General features: G+C 37.8%; 3 protein-coding genes across 5 annotated transcripts in view; 2 read left to right on the top strand and 1 right to left on the bottom strand.

Annotated features, from left to right (window-relative positions):
* The first annotated feature begins 790 nt into the window (after nucleotides 1-790).
* Nucleotides 791-20,018, top strand: part of LOC127880791 (protein RER1-like) — a 43,539-nt gene continuing 24,311 nt past the window's right edge. For both annotated transcript variants that reach the window (XR_008049741.1, XM_052428209.1), the window contains exon 1: nucleotides 791-972. The gene's annotated coding sequence lies outside the window, so the exon portion shown is untranslated. The remainder of the gene's footprint in view (nucleotides 973-20,018) is intronic.
* On the top strand, nucleotides 1,376-4,717 carry LOC127880788 (uncharacterized). Of its 2 annotated transcripts, XM_052428201.1 has the most exons (3): nucleotides 1,376-1,543; nucleotides 2,168-2,407; nucleotides 3,171-4,717. In XM_052428201.1, exons 2-3 carry the CDS (start codon nucleotides 2,176-2,178, stop codon nucleotides 4,634-4,636), a joined length of 1,698 nt encoding a protein of 565 aa, XP_052284161.1. In that variant the 5' UTR covers nucleotides 1,376-1,543; nucleotides 2,168-2,175; the 3' UTR covers nucleotides 4,637-4,717. The 2 variants fall into 2 exon arrangements, with proteins under 2 accessions (XP_052284161.1, XP_052284163.1); XM_052428203.1 differs by lacking the exon at nucleotides 1,376-1,543 and having other exon boundaries at nucleotides 1,601-2,407.
* LOC127880789 (uncharacterized) lies at nucleotides 5,803-9,900 on the bottom strand. The gene is made up of 2 exons (XM_052428204.1): nucleotides 9,734-9,900; nucleotides 5,803-9,055 (listed from the first exon to the last, which is right to left on the bottom strand). The coding sequence occupies exon 2, from the start codon at nucleotides 9,053-9,055 to the stop codon at nucleotides 7,523-7,525; it is 1,533 nt and encodes a 510-aa protein (XP_052284164.1). The 5' UTR covers nucleotides 9,734-9,900; the 3' UTR covers nucleotides 5,803-7,522.

Raw genomic sequence — 20,018 nt, 5'->3', positions numbered from 1 at the left:
TTTTATGGGAATCTTGAAAAAAATAAGGAATTTTCATTCAAATAAATCATATACATGATTTTTTTGTGTTTAAACTAGGGAAGTGGTCTGCAATTTATGTGCAAGTTTAATGAAGAGTACCGAACAAATGCAAAAAATGGTCATAAATTTTGACTATTTTAGTTGAAGTAAGATTTTTAAATACAATTAATTTGGGTTTTTCCTTATATTAGTCGTATCTGTAATTATTTTCAAGCGAAGTAATGTAAGTAAAACAAAATATTCGGAGCGCATGCGTGTGACGTCATCACGAGAGCCGCATTCTTAATATAAACAGAGTGATCGACTTTGGGTCATGCTCGACTCAAGGTAATTGGAGGATACGTATGAGCATTATTAATTCGAAAAAATTGCAGACAACGACCAATTTAGCGTTAGAAATTCCGGGTACGTTTCAGTATATTTTCCGTACCTGGGGCACGTTTAAGTACACTTAAGATGCCCGGGGTACATTTAAGTAGTAGCGGAGCCGACAATGACTAATCGAGCCATAGTAAGTGTCTGAGTCACAAGGTTTAATCTCTTATGCAAAAATACGTTATAATATTTTGGAAAAAAAAACAACCTTTTGATAGATATAACTATTGTTTGTTTTGTATATCGAATCTGTATGCACTGGATACTCAGTCACAGCGTTTCATAATCAATTACTGGTATCTAACCTTTGTAATTGATTAATAGTAGTTTTTAACCGGCAAATACACATTTGGACTGGTTTCCATTTAATAACATAGTTTTTATATAACTGTAATAAGCTGTAAACAAACTAGTCTATACCGGAAGTACCGGCACTGGCGACGTGTACCTCGTATTTTTATATGTATTTTGCTTTAAAATGACAGTTTTTATGCCCATCTTATGACAAAACTCGTTTAATATAAACACCATACTTTGACTTTCATCTCAAAACTACTGAACCGACTTTCTAAATAGGTATGAAACAAACGCGTTGTATTTTTTGTGGGTGGGGTAATGTTTTGATTATTTTTCTAGTTTTTATTTTTAGTAAATTTACTGAGTGGTTGCAATTGGAAGTTAATCTGAAACAGAAATTAATTTTTCAATAAAAGATACATTATATAGGTCGCAGTGGTGTAGTGGATGAGGTGTTCGCCTAGCGATCGGGAGTTCGTGGGTTCGCTCCCTGCTATCTCTATCTATCTCTATCTCTCGGTTAATGTGCTGGGCCCCTCTGGGACATTGTCGCACAATTGTGAACTATGTACACGTGTGAAGGGAAGAACAATGGTTAAAAGCCGGATAAAAACATTTTGCTCCAGAGTTATATGCACAGCTCCCCCATCCTAGTCTTAAAGACATCTATGGACGGGGAATTCGCCCCTTTCCAGTTTAGCGCCCCCTAGCGGTTAGCAGGTGATATCAAATCAAAGATGGCTGCCTATGGGGTCATAACCCATATGATATGAAGACATTGACAATCGATATATATACAGTAAAGTCGTTCGCTAAACACCATCAAAAAAGAATTAAACTCATCTACAAGGTAAATATGATTGTTTCTTCAATTATTCTTTTATAGTCAGCTGATTACATCTATTTAGTATAATCAAAATTGACGGTAGGCATCGGTGCGCTGTGTTGAAAAGAGCGGGTGGGGTAATGTAAATACATTACATATCGGTAGTTAATACATTGAAGTGTTAAATTTATGTTTGAAACAGCGTAAAAATATTTAATAAGTGAACTTTAACAATAATATGAATGTTTACCACCATAAATCAATCAATCATTATTTTAAAGTAATCCCATCAACACACAGGATGAAGTGCATTCATACCACTAAGCCTCTTAGGTTGAGTCAGTGCAACTGTAAATGCTGTAACAGGACTATTTCAGTGTCCGAAAGTATTTGATAAGTTGCATGTGTGTTTAAAATCTAGATAGAACATATAATAGTGTCACACAGCAATTAGTCACTGTCAGTGTGTTACAATGATATTACCAGTGTAATGGCAGAGGTAGTGTTCACCCATCAAGTGCCAAAGGTTACCAATTTGATTCTCTGTCAAGACAAGCCATAGTCAAGTAAAAAATAGTATTGTATGTATTTGTCTGAAAACAAATGAGCCAGAGTGTGGAGTCGCATAAATTGTTATTCTTTTTGCAGGATCTAAAATGTCGAAGAAACGTAAGCTCGGGGACGGCTCTACTAAAGATGTTCAGCTGTATTGTCTGTGCCGACAGAAGAATGACGAGAATGAAATGATGGTTGAATGTGACTTCTGCGATGGTTGGTTTCACCCACGTTGTGTTGACATGGATGAAGACGAGGCTGGTTATTTGTCTTCATGGAACTGCCCTGGTTGTATAGAGATCATGAATGAAAATCCAACATTGACTCGCAAAGGTAAACATTTTCTGTGAAGTGTTTAAATATATTTTGAAAATAGATCGGTTTTAAAATGTTAGCTTAGCATCTTTAGAAGTACTGACAGAATAGTGTACGGTTTGGATCCTTATCAGCTTGCACTTAAAGACACAAGCTGATCGGGATCGAAACTATTAACACTCACGCTAAGTCCATTTTCCTGTGACGCAGATTATATTATAATAACATTTAATATTATAGACAAGGAATGCATGTGCCTATTGGGATTAGTGCTTCAGTATAGATAAAGCAGATACTCCTGTACAGTGTATATTGCATGATTTAAAGCCAAAAAAACAGGCAGTATTATTAGTTGTACATATTATAAATCATGTAGCTATAAAGTCAAAATCTGGTCACTTTCGCTCAGATGATTGGTACAACAACTAAAGGAGTCTCGTTATGTGAAAGCCTATATTATTATGTATGTTTTTGACAATGTGAATCTTGATGAGACAGTGTGGATCAAAGCATTCATTGTTGGATTTCATGTAGCACTGGTCATATTTCATTCACTTGGCAACTTCTTTTGCAAATTAGCCATACCAAGCAAAAACTAATAATGAAAAAGTTGTAACTAGTTTTTTTCAAGATTCAAAATGCAGTCTTCGCAGGTGCCAAATTCTGTAATATTTAGATTCTATCTTCAAAATTATTTACCAGCAACTTATACATATACAAAGTCTCTGTAAGCATTTTACTTGAACAAAGTACTTTAATTAGTTAAATTTATTTATTACAGCTTTACTGGCTTTCCAAGGAAGAATTGCCCCAAAGAACGGCTGGGGTCAAGATTTCTATGTCACCGATATCGACGAGAAGGTCTTGGATGAGAAAGTCAAGACAAAACGACATAGAATTGAGGGATACAACCTTTTTCGAGAAGGCAAAGTATCAAAACTAAGTTGCGTGAAATCCGAATCCGGAAAATATATATATTTTAAGGGTGTCGCTGTCCCTTCTATGAAGGATAAGGACTACCATGTCCATTTGTGTCTGAAAAATGGTGGTACCTCCATGAAGTGGGCAACTTGCACCTGTCCTGCTGGTAATGATGGACAGTGCAAACATGTTGTGGCCATTGTGTACTTGATAATTGACCTCCATAGACAAGGAGTGGAGAAAATTCCAGACATCCAAACTTGTACAGATAAATTACAAATGTGGCATGTGCGAAAACCCATTTCTGACGAACCACTTTTGTTTAGTGACATTAACTTTGTGAAACATGACCCTTTCAAAGTGGCAAAGAGAGAATTGTGTTCTACAGTGAAATATCACAATCCTGTACCGCACTTTGCAAAAGCTGTGTCAAGTACACAGATTGAAAAACTTGTTAAATTGTATGACACTGGTGGGCTGAAATTGCCAGTTATAGAAACATTAAGGAGCAACAACTGTGAGCCAGTGTTACCAAAAGCCCAAAGTGATGCAAGTGACTTGAATGACATGCTCTTTGAGCGATTACAAGAAACAACCAGTACCTTCAGCAAAACTTGCCATGAATTCAGCGAAAATGAGAAGACATTCTATGAAGGACTTATCACCTGTGACATTAAGATGTCTAAAAACATTGAAAAACAAACACGGATGCAAAGCAAAAATGCTAAGTGGTTTTCTGAGCGCGAGTACAGAATAACATCTTCTACATTTGGAACATTTTGTAGAATGAAGTCAACAACTGATCCATGTAAAACATTTGACCAAAAAAAGGTGCACTTCACAAGTCGCAGTGTAAAACATGGGATCATGTATGAGAATGTTGCGTTTGCTAAATATGCACAACAGACAAATGTTACAGACAGTGCTGTAGGTCTGGTAGTGAATCCAAACATTCCATTTCTTGGTGCAAGTCCTGACCGAATAGTTCTGACAGAAGATAGGGTCATGAAGTTGGTAGAAGTGAAATGTCCATACAGTTTGTTTGATAGAAAAACTTCAATCCAGAAACAGATAAATAATAGATCATTCTATTTGAAAAAAGACAATGACAGAGTCAAGCTACATGAAAAGCATGACTATTACTTTCAGATTCAAGGACAGTTAAATATTTGTGGTATCGAAACATGTGACCTGGTTGTGTTTGTTCCCCCTGATGACATTATGATAGTTTGTGTGGAAAGGGACCAACACTTCTTCAACAGTGTCATGTTGCCTAAGCTGTCAGACATATGGTTCAACAAGTTACTGCCACACTTTGTTTCTTAATGCTTTCTGTAGTGTCAGTCTATGTTATTAGATGCATTCCTTTTATATTAGTGTATTATTTGAGTCGTGTTACAGGAAAAGGTACCTAAAGTAGATTGAAACCAGATAGAAAATCTCAGTCCGTTCTGAATCCAGATTGCTATTCATCCAGTAAAGAATAGATGTTGAATCCTTATCAGACTGCACTTTTAAGCAAAGGCTGAACTATATTCAAACTTTACGTAATCTCCGTAAGGTCCCTTTTCCTGTGATATGGCTCATTACTTTACGTCAGGAATTACACAGCTCTCCTTACAGTGAAAATGGTCTTTAATTGAGTGGAGTTAGTCGGAATAATACTGCATGTTTGAAATGTTGTGGTTAAAAAAAACTGCCTTGTATAAAAATTGTAAAAATGTACTTTTATAGATCTGTAATATATGTTTATATCATATGTATTTTAACTGTTTGAATACAAATGGCATATATATCAGCATGACAAAATGTGTTTTCAGTTTAGTAAAGTTCTAGTTCACAAGTCATCTTAATTTAACCCTTTGCATGCTGGGAAATTTGCCGTCTGCTAAAATGTCGTCTGCTGAATTTCTAAAATTAGCATTTTCTTCGATTTTTTTCAAAGAATATTATCAGAATAGCAAACAGTTTGGATCCTGATAAGACGCCACGTTCTGTGGCGTCTCATCTGGATCCAAACTGTTTGCAAAGGCCTTCAAAATTCGGTTCCCGCACTGAAAGGGTAAATGTGGTTAAAAAACTGCTGTCTCATGCTTGCTCATTATGTGTATAATATGTTGATATGTATTTTGAATGTTTCCATATGGAAATTCATGAATTAAAAGTGTAAAGTTTACTTCTGTTTTTACTTTTGATAAACATGAATGAAGAGTGACCATTCTCGTCTTAGATATAATGTCTGGTATAAATGGTGTCTGCTGAATTTCTACAGTTACAGGTTCTATATGATTTGAAAAACAAACGATCTTTGGCTTCCGATAAGTTCTATACACTAAGTTAATTTTCAAGTTTAACTTCAATGACTTCATTCATTACCAAATGGATCTTGATCGCTTCCTCATTTTTGCACCGAGAGGATTGATTCCACCAAGCACTCGTTTGAGAAGGCTCATGGACCTTTTCAAAAACCAATTAGATATACAACAAATGTACTATGTAAAAATTTTATTAAGCGTTCTATGCACATTTGAGGAATAACATTATTATTTAAATATATCAACAAATAAAAGCACTAAAAATAAGCATCATTTATAAATAATCAAAATCAAGAGATGACCTAATATTTTAACAGAGGTTTAGCTTTAATAAATAACAAGGACAATTGATTAGGAAAAAACAATTGTCTGCAGATTAAAATAAATCTTCATATTCAAGGTCATTTTTTGGTTCTTCTGAAGAATAGCAGTAATAAATGTTGCTATCTCAAATTAACACAAACATTAGGAAAAGATATATAAATATTAAATATCAAATTTAATTACAAGTATTTTCTGAAGTAGAGCTATAGCTATATATAATTTAATTTATATCTCAAATTATAAACATTAGTTTGGACTTCATAATATTATGACAATTCATTATTTCATTTCTTAAATGACATTCTAAACTCTTTAATTTCTATTCCATAAAGATGAATGATAATGACTAAAAAAAAAGTGATGTGACCAAACATTCATACACTCAGTGTTTCATCAGCACTATATAGATGATACAGAATAACAAATCTGCATATAAACATCTTGCAAAATTCTTTGTAACTATGGGAAGTCCTTGGCAACAATGGATAAAAAGGTGTCATAAATTATGGGACATCCTTCATATGGCACATGGCCTTAAGCAATATCCAGCTGATCAACTCTCGTCTACACAGTCACTAGGGGATCTATGACCCCTTGTTTATTGGCATTGATTGGGATTACAGTGGCCACCTGCAGTTTTAAGTGTGCATTATCTAATATTGCCAGCAGATCAATAAGTCACTAAATTTTTTTACAGGTTCTTATGCAGTAAGGGTTTAGGCAACATTTTAATTTTAATATTATAACTATGTTGTGTATTTTCCAAATCAGTCTTATAGCCTATAAATAGGATAATATATCAAATGCAGTAGAATATGAAATAGAGGACCAGACATGTATGTTTTATAACTTTATTATAAGATATATCAATATAGAGTCAATAATTATTTGAAAAATCCTGATTCTAGTTCCATCATGGGCTATGTTATTCTATACATGTATGAAATTGAAAGTGATTCAAGGTGCATTAACTAAGTATTTAGTTCATATCCATATTAGGAGCCAATTTTCAGGGAAATTTCAGGTTTGCATGCTGACAAAAATAAAAATTATGGAAATCATTTCTTGATATTTCACATTAATCTGACAGTCGTGTCCAAATGGTTAACACTGTAAATGCTGGGAAATATGTCGTCTGCTGAATTTCTAAAAATATAATTTTAACTATCTGCTGAATTTCTAAAAATATCATTTTAACTTTCTTTCAAAAAACACTATCAAAATATCATTTAGTGGCATCTGATCAGGATCCAAACTGTAAAAAGTAAAGGCCATTAAAGTTTGGTTCTAGCACTAAAAGGGTTAAAATAAAATATAAACATATGAATTCAGGACTTTTCACAGTTTTCTGTATTAAATTTTCAATGATATTGTTTTTTTTTCTTCTGTAATCTTACTATAATTATATTTACACTTTAACACAATATTTAATACTGAACACACATATGAAATAACACTTGTTCAGTTTCTGCAAAATCACAAAGGCCGGCTTCCCATCTAGCGTGCCACAAAAGCCATTGTAAATTGTAACTGTTCAAACAAGTTTTCTGACAGAACCACAAAGAGGACCTTTTTATTTATTCTTAAATAAGCTACCAGTGAAATTGGCCAAGTGAGCACAAACCGTCCAAATTTTTTCCAACATTGGGCAAAGTGATATTGGGACTGTGTGTCTGAGTATTTCAAATTCTTTCACCTTTCTTATTGCTCGTTCCACATGCACTCGTACTGCGGCTATGTTCCTTGTCGCCGCAAGCTGTTGGGAGGTGAACTGAGCCTGGTTCTCAAGAAACGGGGGGATTGTTAACGATAGGTTTCTCTCCTTCAAATCCTCTTCAATATCAAAACCTTTGTCGGCCATGACTGAATCTCCCTCCTCCAGAATATCGTATAAGCCACAGTGCCTTACAATTTTTTTGTCACTGCATCTACCCGCATATAAACTTGAGATGAAAGTAATTTGGCCACTGGGTGCTATACCCACGAGTCCTTTGGCAGTGTTATGGTGTTTATAGGAGCTAAATGTTTCCCTTTGGCACACTGATGCTGACGGCTGTTCAATGAATATCTCTGTACAGTCAATAATGACTCGTGTGTCAGGGTAATCAGTCCGGAATGAAATGGGCATTGTTTTTCGCACCTGTTTGTGGGACGGCCAAATTGGTAGGCACCTTAACCTGTCAAACAGGAAAAGAATCCAGGTATTCACAATCTTCGAAATATGTCCTTCAGATAAGTTATACAAGTCTGCAATTACTTTCTCTGGAAGACCTTTTCGAAGGCGGACCAATGTGAGAAAAAGTTCCTCTAGGGGAGACAGAGATCTGGATGGCCCCCTCTTCGACACAAACTCATACGCTTTACCTTGAGAAGTATTTTCCGAACCAACATAGTACAAAAAGTTACATTCAGGCTGAAGGAAGTGAAAGAAAGCACACATAGCTGTGTATGAAGGGAAGCCTGTGTAATATCTGATGTCACTATCAGAAGAACAGAACCGCACAATTGTAAACTTTTCTTTAGATCTTGCATGCAGCAGGGCTTTGTGCTGCTTGAAGAGGTCCTCTTTGTGTGGTGAAGGGTCTGCTTCAATGTCTTGAAGGCTGTCATCTGTAGATGAAGATTGCTTACTAGTGTTCAAGGTATCTGGCGAAGGAGAAACATCCTGTATGTCACAGTCATCAATGACATAGTCCATATTGTCACTTGGTCCAGAGTATGAATGATCTATCATGAATGAACTGCCAGAGACACACCTTTGACCACTTTCTGTCACTTTCAGCGTCTTAGGTGTTTTGTCCCTGAATAGCTTTCTACGTGGAATTTTTGGCGTGACCCATGAAAATATTGTGGGCAGAGCGTCTTTTTTCAACCTTCTACGCACTTGTCCTGGCACAGCCACTTCATAACAAGTTCCCTCAAAATGAGCTGAACATATCCTTGTATGCTTGTTCAAATTAAAGTTCTTACCAATGTCTCTTCGAATGTTCTTTACCCATTTCTGTTTCAAACTTTCATCCTTGGGAAATGAATGGAAAGAAAGATCCTGCGAGGATTTCACTCTAGAGTCACTAGTACACAACGGCACACAGCAATGATGAGGCATCTGAAAAATAAACATAACAGACACTGTTATTGCCATTTTCAATGTTAAACTTAAGGGCCCGGAGAAAAAAATTCGGTTGGTCTGGAAAGCGGAAACAATCAATTTATTTTTTGGGGCCTATCATAAATGGAAAAAAAAATTAAAAAAAAATAATCTGGAAATGCTTATCTTTTGAGAGCAACCAAACCAAAAATGAAAGTAAAAAAATTGCGACTCAGTTTTATCATATCCATTCATGAGAGGGAGGCAATAGAAGGTTAAACATCTCTTACCACTAGCACCGGCTTAAGCAGTATTCAATACTCAACACGAAGCGTTTTATATTCAGACGACCACACAGACTTTACATGTTTTAGTGTTTCCCTGATTTTAATAAAGTCAAAGAATGCATTCATGACATACTGTTCACATATGATAGTCGATACTGGAATTTCATTTAAAAATGATTGTCATCTATCAATGAGGATTCACATTTATTTAATATTAATATTTTTACATATAACATTTTATTTGGACGCTATTTTCAGCCTAAATCTACCTCATTTCAATGTACGTAGATATCAATGTGTTTACATTACCCCACCAAGTCTTTTCAACACAGCGCACGTCAATTTTGATGTAAGGACTTGATATTATCAGCTGGCATTAAGAAAAAACTGCAGAAACAAATATATTTACCTTTGTTGTGTTTGTTTCTCCTTTGATTATGTTTACGTTGTGAATTTAATGTATATTTATCGCTTTTCAATGCTTTCATATCATATGGGTCATGACCCCATAGGCAGCCATCTTTGTTTTGAAATCACCTCCTGACCGCTAGGGGCGCTAAACTGGAAAGTCGCGAATTGACCACCTGTTCTGGGAGACCATTCCAGAGGCGTATTCCAGTTGGGAAGAAGGAATACTGGTAGGCATTGACTGTCGTGAATGGCACTATGAAGCGGTTTGCATGGCCTCTGGTGTGCACTCCTGCTGGTATGAGTACGCTTCTGGAATCGATGTCCACCAGGTTGTTTACGATCCTGTACATCATGACCACTTTTGCCGCTTGTCGTCTGTCAGGCTTTTTCCGCTCCATTTTGGGAATACGCCACACTGGAATTTTGGGAATTTCGCGTCGTGAAAACTCCCATTTTGGGAAAAAAATTAGTCGCAAAATTGGCTCAATTGGGAAAAATTATCGCATGTAAATAGTGTTTCTTATATTTCAAAGAAGCCGTTAACTGGTACATAACGACTATTTTGATAACTTATTATTAAAATTTTACAACGTATTATGAACATGTGAGATAAGTGCAGGTTTATAAATCTGAATTTGGGGAAAAGGCCTGGCTTTTTTTGAGGTGAAAAAAATCGTGCGAAGCGCTGGATTTTGAGGAAAATAAGGAAAGTCTTAAATAATCATTAACATATTTTACAGTTTTTAAAACAAATTCAAGGCAACAGATAATTTAAATATGCAACACTTTTTATTTTCTACACCGGATCAGGTTAACTTATATATTTTAAGTAAAAAAAAAATAATTTTTTTTTATTTTTTTTTTTGGAATTGGGATTTTTTTTTTCAATTGGGAAAAAAACAACCAGATTTGCATTGGGAATGGGGCCGAATTTCGGACCCGTGGCATAGGGCGGAAAAAGCCTGTCTGTATTCAAGCGTTGGCCAACCGAGCTTGACCATCATTGCAGTGACACTGCTGGTGTATCGGTAGTCGCCTGTGCAGAAGCGGGCATTTCTTCGTTGGACAGACTCCAATTTGTTGATGTTGGATCGGGTTTTGGGATCCCAAACAGATGCCGCATACTCAAGCTGGGGTCTTACAAGTGATGTGTATATGCCTTTGCCTTGATGTCTGTAGGGCAGGTTGCCAGATTCCTACGAAGGAAGGCTGATGTTGAGTTTGCCTTTTTAGCGGTGATGTCTATATGGCTGTTCCACGTGAGTTAACTGTCTATGGTCACACCAAGGTATTTGGCTTTATCTGTCTGTTTAAGTGTTTGGCCATGGATGTTGTATGAGCCAGGTGTGATGTTCCGCTTGTTGGTAATACGGATCATTTCGCACTTGTCCGGATTAAAGTCCATTAACCACTCCCGCTCCCATACTTGTAACTGGTCGAGGTCATCTTGAAGTGCCTTGGTGTCATCTGCCGATCTTATGGTCCTGTATAATAGACAGTCATCGGCAAAGAGGCGTACAGTTGATGAGACTACCTGGGAGGTCATTTATGTAGACCAAGAACAGGAGAGGCCCGAGGACAGTACCCTGAGGGACTCCTGATGTAACCGGGGCTGGTGCAGATACCTTTCTGTCAAGTACAACTTGCTGTTGTCTATCGGATAGGAAGCTGTTAATCCACCCCAGAGTCTTGCCGCGCACACCGTAGTGGTGCAGCTTTGTTGAAAGACGTCGGTGAGGCACCTTGTCGAATGCTTTAGAAAAATCAAGTAGTATCCCGTCAATCTGTTGCTTGTTACTCAACCCTGCTGCGAGATCCTGTACTGTGTTGATGAGTTGTGACTCGCATGATCTCCTCTTTCGGAATCCGTGCTGTGCATCGGAGAGAAGCTTGTGTTCATCCAAGAACTTCATCAAGTGGCTGTGAACAATGTGTTCCATGGTCTTACAGCAGATTGAGGTTAGTGACACAGGACGATAGTTGGAAGCTTGGGTCTTGTCTCCTTTCTTGAAAAGTGGCGTGACATTGGCTTGTTTCCAATCAGTAGGGACTTGGCACTGATAATGAGACGCTTGAAAGATGAGGGTTAGTGCTGGGGCTATGACCGATGACATCTCCTTCAGGAATCTGGATGATATCTGGTCTGGTCCTGATGCTTTGTGTGGGTTGAGGGCTTCAAGTAGCTTCCTTACACCATTGACATGGATCATCAGTGGGGGGGCCTCCACTGGGATATCCCGTCCGAGATCTGGAAGGTTCTCGCAGTCCTCCTTTGTGAACACTGAGGAGAACTGGTCGTTCAGGATGTCTGCTTTGGCACTAGCATCAGAATAGGTGGACCCATCTTTTTTCAGGGGAGCAACGCCTGAACTGTCACTTTTCATGCTTTTTACATATGAGTATAGCTTCTTGTTGTTGCCTCCAGGTTCACTTATCATGTCTCTAACATACTCATTTCTGGCATTTCTACAGGCTTTCTGGTTTTCTTTCTGCTCGGGGAACGTTCTCATTATTTCCTCCATAGACACTAAGTACTGCTTCTTCCCAGGAGATCTGCCTATAATAAGCCTTCCCAAGTTCCTGTAATAGTCAGCAATATACTACAGGAAGCAGTGTTTTTTTCTCATTCAAAATCGAGTCCAGTAACCGGACCTCAGCGATTTCTTTTGTCCAATTGGGAAAAGTACCCGTACCGGTCCAATTGGGAAAAATTGAGTCCACCTGAAAATTGGGAAAAATCTAGTAGTGAAACCCTCAAATTGGGAAATTGGAGAATTTGATTTTATGCTCCCAAATACTTTAAAATTGATAACTTAGTGTTTCAAGCTGTCAATATTTTATTTACCTAGGTTCAAACCATAGAGCTGCATAGGGAAACTAACAAAATGTTGCATTTTCCAAAAAAAAATATTTTTTTTTTTTTTTACCTTAATTGAGAATTTTTGGGACAGCAATTGGGAAATTTGTAGTTTTTTCGTAATTGGGAAAGTGCCGTTTACCGGTACTTTATAAAGAAGGAAAAATATCGCTGGACCCATAAAAGTATATATTTTTCCCAAATGAGAGCTAAAATTTCCCAATGGAAGGTTTCAATTTTTTTTTTTTCTCTCATGCATATACAGTACAGCCAAAGCGGAACAAACGTATTTCGCGATCCGCGGCGGCAAGGCGAAACGAGTCGATGCCGCGTCAGTCGTTGAAGCCGCAACAGTATGCGGCGGCAAGTCGCATTTCGTCGCGAAACTTCGCATCTGTCCGCTGAGGCATGCCGCTATCCGCGACATGATGCCGAGTCGATGCGCGTCATGAAATAAAAAATCTTTTTAAAATTATTAGTTACATGTAGTTAACAAATTTTGAAAGAACAATTATAATAATAATTAAAATTATAATAAATTTATTGTGCCTGGATTGTATTAGCATATACATGTAAGCATAGTTAATGTGTCTGGCCAACTAAGTTTGTTTCCCGCCCGTAGTGTATGTATTTCACACATAAACAAGGTCACGTAATTATGTTTTCGCACATACCAGTGGTCAAGGCTCCAGCATATGGTGGATTTATTAATTAATTGCATGTTCATTTTGCTATTAAATTTAAGCTGAGAAAATTAGCAGTTTGAAGTCACATCAATAATCAAGACGGTGACGACGTATTTGTTGTTTTGTTAATTATCAGCTTATTATAACTATTGTTTGAATATGCGTATATAAACACGTTTTATTTTGTTCATATTATACAGGTAATATCGCTACTAATTACCCGATAATCCCGTATATTCCAGTTTTAAAGCAAATGCTGGTGAATATTTACGATACACAAACATTCTCGATATTTCCTTAAGTATCAAATACATTTTGGCATTTGTTACTATTTATAGAGATGATGAAATATCGTCTAATCGAGGCGTTTTTTTCCACTGAACACGCGCTTTACACCTGACGTGATGTTCATGTATTTATACAACACAAAATACACCCAAACTTTCCAAACGACGTTCTACATGTCTGCATAATTTTCGCGCGCTTTTTATGAAACAAAGGATATTTTAGCACTGTTCATTTGACGCTAGAATTTGTCAAAGAGCGCGTTAGCATTAAAATTCGAAAGTGTGTTTCGGATTACAAATTTAATAATGATAATCGAACGAAACATTAACAGTTGCGCGTAATTAATTTTACGCTACACATACATGTATGTACATGTAGGTGGATATCTTTTCACTCGATCCGCCGCGTACGTATGCGGCTGATTTACTCCGCGAAAGTACGCGAGGTTAACACAGACTCGGCGTCGTTGCGCGGATCGATGCTGAGGGCCACGGCGATACGCCGCGTGAACACACGATTCGGCCGCCGCGCACTAATAATCTGGCCGTGGCGTAGCCGCAGATTATGTTTGTGCCGCGTTAGCTGTACTGTAAGATTAACCTTAGTAAATATAATACTGGACACACTTGTATCCTCAGTTATTAAGCATTTGTTGGCAAAACAACAACAACACTAATTTCCAAATTTTAGTCAAAACACCGCAAATTTTTCCCAGTCCAAAGGGACCCGGCCCCATTCCCCAAATAGTGAAAAAAAACAATGAATCTAAGCTTGATTGCATCAAAATCCTAAGTATTATTGAAATCCTCTCGAGAACATGTCTTGCAATATTTTTACAAATACCAGGGTCAACTTTTAAGTAATAACATGATACACAACTCGCGTGACCCAGTTAACATTGATCAGACAGTATCTCAGACTGAAATCTTCACGGAGTAAAAAACATTTTCCCTTCAATGTTTACAGACCTCGATACCATAATCATAGGTTTCACTGGCCAAAAAAAAGTTATCGCCACTTTTTCGCGGCGTGAAAACTGTTGGTTATTCCAACCTAATTAATCAGGTTTTTTTCTGTCTATTTTGGGAAAAGGAGTCTGACCAAATTGGGAATGTTTTATCGACAAAATTGGCCATTTTGGTAATTTTTGCTTAGATGAAACGGCTCATTTGGGAAAAAAATGTTAATTTATCATGCTTAAATAATTCAGTGGTTTAACAAATAAATTTGTGTTAATTTGTTATTTTGTCTTCTTTATATAAACAGATGCAATATTGGGCATGTTCAACGTTTATTCAAGTACTGCAGTTTTGTTTTTCAGTTACAGTTACACTCTGAGATAAGAACTGAACAATCAAAACCTTATAGCAGATATTTTTTACCAAAACAAACACTGGTTAGTCACACAAGTTATAAGACACTTCATTCTCAAAAAAAAATATTTTTTTTTTTGGAAATTGGGATTTTTGTTTATAATTTTGATTGTTGGGATTGGGTCCGTTTGCTTTGGGACTGCCTCCGTTTTCCGAAGGCGCAGACAGTGCTGAAAAACCCCTGTAAAAAGAACAATCTTTTAAAGAAACCTTACTACATTAATGTCATTGAATATATTATCACTTTAAAAAGTATGTTATTACATAAAAAACAATAATTACATGTGCCTTCATAAGTCATACCTTCATAAGTCTTGATAAGCTTTATTTGTATATAATTAACTTTTTGTTTTCAACGTGATAAACAACACAGATAACCAAAATAATATAATAATGTTAACATCAATTTATTAAACGGTATGCTGCATAAATGTTTTAAATAAATTATTATCCCCACACTTTTTGAAAATTCAATCATTCATTAAATCCTCTCTGCACCGTCTGGTACTTGAGGTGACGGCAAGGGAGCGCCACTTTGGTTGGTCAGCTGCTGTTGCAGGTGCTGTCTGCAGAGTGAGGCCTCTGTTCTTGAGCTCTTGCTCCAAGGTTCAGTGCCACGTCTCTTTCGGTCGTCCACGATTTCTTTTCCCCTGTGGAGTCCTCTCAGTGCTACCCTGGGTAGGGAGTCGGGTGCCATTCTGCAGACATGGCATAGCCATTTCCATCTTTCCAAAGCAATGGTCTCCGCAATGCTGTTTGCGCCAGCTCTTTTAAGCAGTTCTATGTTCGTGATCATGTTTGGCCAGAAGACTTTCATGATCTGTCGTAGGCACTTGTTCTGGAAGACTTCCAGTTTTCGCTCGATGGTAGCAGTGGTCTTCCAGCACTCAGACCCATATAGAAGGACGCTCAGCATGTTGCTCTTGAAGATGCGGAGCTTGGTGTGCAGGCTAAGACTTGTGGTCCTCCAGATGGGCTTCAGCATTGCGAAGGCTTGGTTGGCTTTGCTGATGTTGTGTTGATCTCCCTTGCACAGTCTCCATCTGTGGTGACCTTGCTGCCCAGGTAAATGAACACGTCCACATTTTGCAGAGGCTGGTCATTGATAGTGATTGGGTCGCCAACTCTGGTGTTCTTCCTCATGACCTGAGTCTTCCCAATGTTGACCCTGAGACCTATGGTGCTTGCTGACAGTGCCAACTGTTGTGTCTTCTGCTGGATGTCCTGGTTCCTGCTAGCAAGTAGCCCGATATCGTCGGCGTAGTCCAGGTCATCTAGCAGCGAGGTCAGCGTCCACTGTATTCCTTGCCTCCTTCCCTCTGTGGTGCGTCGCATGATCCAGTCAATTGCCATTGAAAAGAGGAGCGGCGAGAGGATACATCCTTGCTTCACCCCAGTTTCCACCTTGAATGGTTCAGTGAGCTGGTTGTTGTGGACGACTCTGCACTCAAAGTTTTCGTACAGAGACCTGATGACGTTGACAAGTTTCTGAGGGATGCCGTCATGTCTCAGAATCTTCCAGAGAGTCTCTGTGTAGGCTGTCGAAGGCCTTCTCAAAGTCCACAAAAACCACGTAGAGGGATACATTCCATCATGGGACTGCTCAAGGATCTGCCTGATGATGTGGTCGATGCAGGACTTGCCTTTCCTGAAGCCAGCCTGTTCCTGGGGAAGGATACCGTCCACTGCTGTTGTGATGCGTTGGAGGATGATGCGGCTGAAGATCTTATTGGTGAGAGATAGTAGAGTGATGCCTCGCCAGTTGTTACAGTTCCCCAGGTCTCCTTTCTTGGGCAGTTTGACAATGGAGCCGGTCTTCCATTCGCTTGGCGCTTCTTCGCTGTTCCAAATCTTTTGAAGAATCTGGCAAAGAAGCTGCGGCGTCACTGTGTCTTCTGCTTTCAGAATCTCAGGGCACACTCCATCGTCGCCAGGTGCCTTCTCATTCTTCAGCTTTCGGATGGCTTCATTGACTTCCGTTACAGTGATGTTGCCGAGGTTGATGTCAAGGTCCTTTTCAGCTTCAGGAATGTCGGCTAGGGTTGGTGGGTCTGGGCGGTTTAGGATGGACTCAAAGTATTGCTTCCATCTCTTCAGCTTCTCCTCTTCCACAGTGACATGAAAAGCGTGGGGATATTGTGGTTATCTCGTCTGTCTGTCTGTCCTGGCCACTATCTCCTCCTACACTATAAGCGCTAGAACTTTGAAACTTACTTACATGGTAGCTATGAGCATATGTGCGACCCTGCATTATTTGGAATTTTGATCTGACCCCTGGGTCAAAAGTTATGGGGGTTGGGGTGGGGCCGGGTCAGAGATTTTCACTCATTTTTAGCAAGGCTGTTTTTGGAGAAAACCCGAGCTAAAGTCATAACCAGCTCGTCGTCCGCGTCCACCATAGGCGTCGTGCTAAAACCTTAACATTGGCCATAACTTTTTAAATATTGAAGATAGTACCTTGATATTTGGCATGCATGTGTATCTCATGGAGCTGCACATTTTGAGTTGTAAAATTTCAAGGTGAACATCATCCTTCAGGGTCTAGGGTCGAAAAAACAAAGTCAAGGGAATTAATAAGCTTTAAATGGACATAGTTATCTAACCTGCCCACGTATATATTTTTGTTAAATATATTAAAGTGGCGCAGTAGGCAGCATTGTGTTTCTGACAAACACATTGTGGTAAAAGGTCAAGGTCATCGTTTACGGTCTATGGTAAATAATACAGATTTAAGGGAAGTAATAAGCTTTAAAAAGGGAGAAAAGTATTCTATATATCCACTTTATATATTTGGCATGCATGTGTATCTCATGGAGCTGCACATTTTGAGTAGTGAATCTTCAGTAACGGTAGTGGCTTTTAATTATTTGCTACTAAAAATAGAGATTTGTTACAGACAATTATTTTCAAGGGAGTAATTTATAAAATTATAAATCTCATATGATATATTTCCTTACCAAGAATTGAAGTTCTTTGCACAGTTACTGTACAGATTTATTATTTTGATTATTTATAACCCAAATGATTGATTTGTCAAATTTTTTTTTTTAATGATATAATCATAATTTCTTTGATGTTCATTACATACCTGTGGACTTATGTCCATAGATACAATGTACATGATCAACTCTGGTTATGATCTCTTTTAAACCACAGGCCTTGGTTGTCAGTGATGTCTGACATGGTCATAATTGACTGTGAGCTCCTCCCCACCCCCCACCCCCGGTTGGATTGGACAAAATTCAAGGGAAGTAATAACCTTTAAAGGGAGATGATTTCTATACCTGCCAAATGATAAATAGAAGTTTTATTTCAATGCGGCGCAGTAGGGGGCATTGTGTTTCTGACAAACACATCTCTTGTTGGGTCACTAGGTCAAAGGTCAAGGTCACTGTTACCTCTAAAATAAAAATAAAAATTCTGACAAGTTTTCGCAGCCGAGCGTGGCACCCGTTATGCGGTGCTCTTGTTTTAGGTTATTTGACATTAGCTTCTTCATTTCTACACCGATTTTACTTCAAACTGATACTGAACATCTCTACAGACAATACGGTCAATCTCAACTATGCATGGCCCCATAACCAACCCTGGGGCGCCCCGCCCACATAGGCCACACCCACCCAAAATTGTCTTTTACTATAACTTCTTCATTTGTACACCGATTCACTTCTAATTGATACTGAACTTCTCTTATGATAATACGGTCAATCTCAACTATGCATGGCCCCATTACCAATTCTGGGGCGCCCCTGGGTCAAACATGCTGCGTGGGGATTAGTGCTGCAACAATACGCCAAAAACCGTATTGCAATATATTGTCAGTTAAAAAACCCGTATTGCAATATATCGCAATATAGTGCTAACTTGTACCAAAATTATAACTTGCCAATTACCCGATAATCCCATAAATTCCAATTTAAAGCAAATTCTGGTAAATATTTACTATAAATGTGCTCAAGAATAATAAGAAACACAAACAATCGCAAATTTTCTTAAGTATCAAATACATTTTTGCAATTGTTACTATTTAAAGATGTGATGAAATAACGTCCAACCGGGGCGTTTTTCCCACTGAACACGCGTAATTTAGCTGACGTGATGTTCCCGTTTTTATACAACACAAAATACACCCATACTTTCCATGCGACGTTCTTCATGTCTGTATAATTTTCGCGCGCTTTTTATTGAGACAAAGGATAAAGCACTTTTTATTTGACGCTATAATTTTTTATTGTCGCGTTAGCATTCAAATTTGGAAGCGTGTTTCCGAAATTCGGATTACAAATAATGCTCAAATCAGAATCGAACGAAACATTTACAGCTGTGCGCAATTTATTCAACGATAATCTGTTCAAAAGCATCGAATGAATGCTCCTATGTAACAACGCTACTCTGTATAATACACTTTTTAGAATGCTATTTTTACGTAAAAATTAATTTACACTGCTTTGTTTTGTTTACCTTTTTATCATTATTTCGGATGGCTTTTCTGGACGAAATGTGAATGAATTTTTGTAAAATTTTCGTACCGGTATGATGAAAATCATATCGCAATACAATATGCGGATTGCGTATTGCGGTATATACCGATATACCGGTATATTGTTGCAGCCCTAGTGGGGATACGCGTCGGCCTCTGCCGTGCAATTTCTACAGAGCTCCAGATAAGGTTTTGTGAAATTCTTAACGTTACTACCAGATCTTCAAAAATAATTCTTAACTCTGAAATTTTATTCTAAACGTTACTTCTAAGTTTTGGAAAATAATTCTTAACTTTTCTAAATGACCTAAAAATAAATAATAATGGTTATTTTCATGCAAAAAATCAAAATAAACATACTAGAAACTTAATTTATACGAGTTCAACAGTGTCTAGTCAGTACATGTATTATACTGATTTATACAATTTTATTTTCAAATACCTTCATATGCCAAAACTGTGGTTAGATTGCATGCCTTCGATGAATTTTTACATATTTCACAACTAAAACGGGTCCCCCCTATCAATCTTTTCAACGATTAGCCACGGGAAATTTTCCCTTCCACTCGTTCAATGTTTTTTTATGTTTAAGTTTGGAC

The sequence above is a fragment of the Dreissena polymorpha genome, chromosome 5, assembly GCF_020536995.1.
Source record: "Dreissena polymorpha isolate Duluth1 chromosome 5, UMN_Dpol_1.0, whole genome shotgun sequence".
NCBI lineage: Eukaryota > Metazoa > Mollusca > Bivalvia > Myida > Dreissenidae > Dreissena > Dreissena polymorpha.
This window is presented reverse-complemented; position numbering and strand designations above follow the sequence as displayed.

Bases quoted from the DNA above. Each gene is read 5' to 3' on its own strand.
- LOC127880788 (XM_052428201.1), top strand. From the start codon at position 2,176: ATGTCGAAGAAACGTAAGCTCGGGGACGGCTCTACTAAAGATGTTCAG. The intron at 2,408-3,170 runs GTAAACATTTTC...TATTTATTACAG, and splicing joins TCCAACATTGACTCGCAAAG to CTTTACTGGCTTTCCAAGGA.
- LOC127880789 (XM_052428204.1), bottom strand. From the start codon at position 9,055: ATGCCTCATCATTGCTGTGTGCCGTTGTGTACTAGTGACTCTAGAGTG.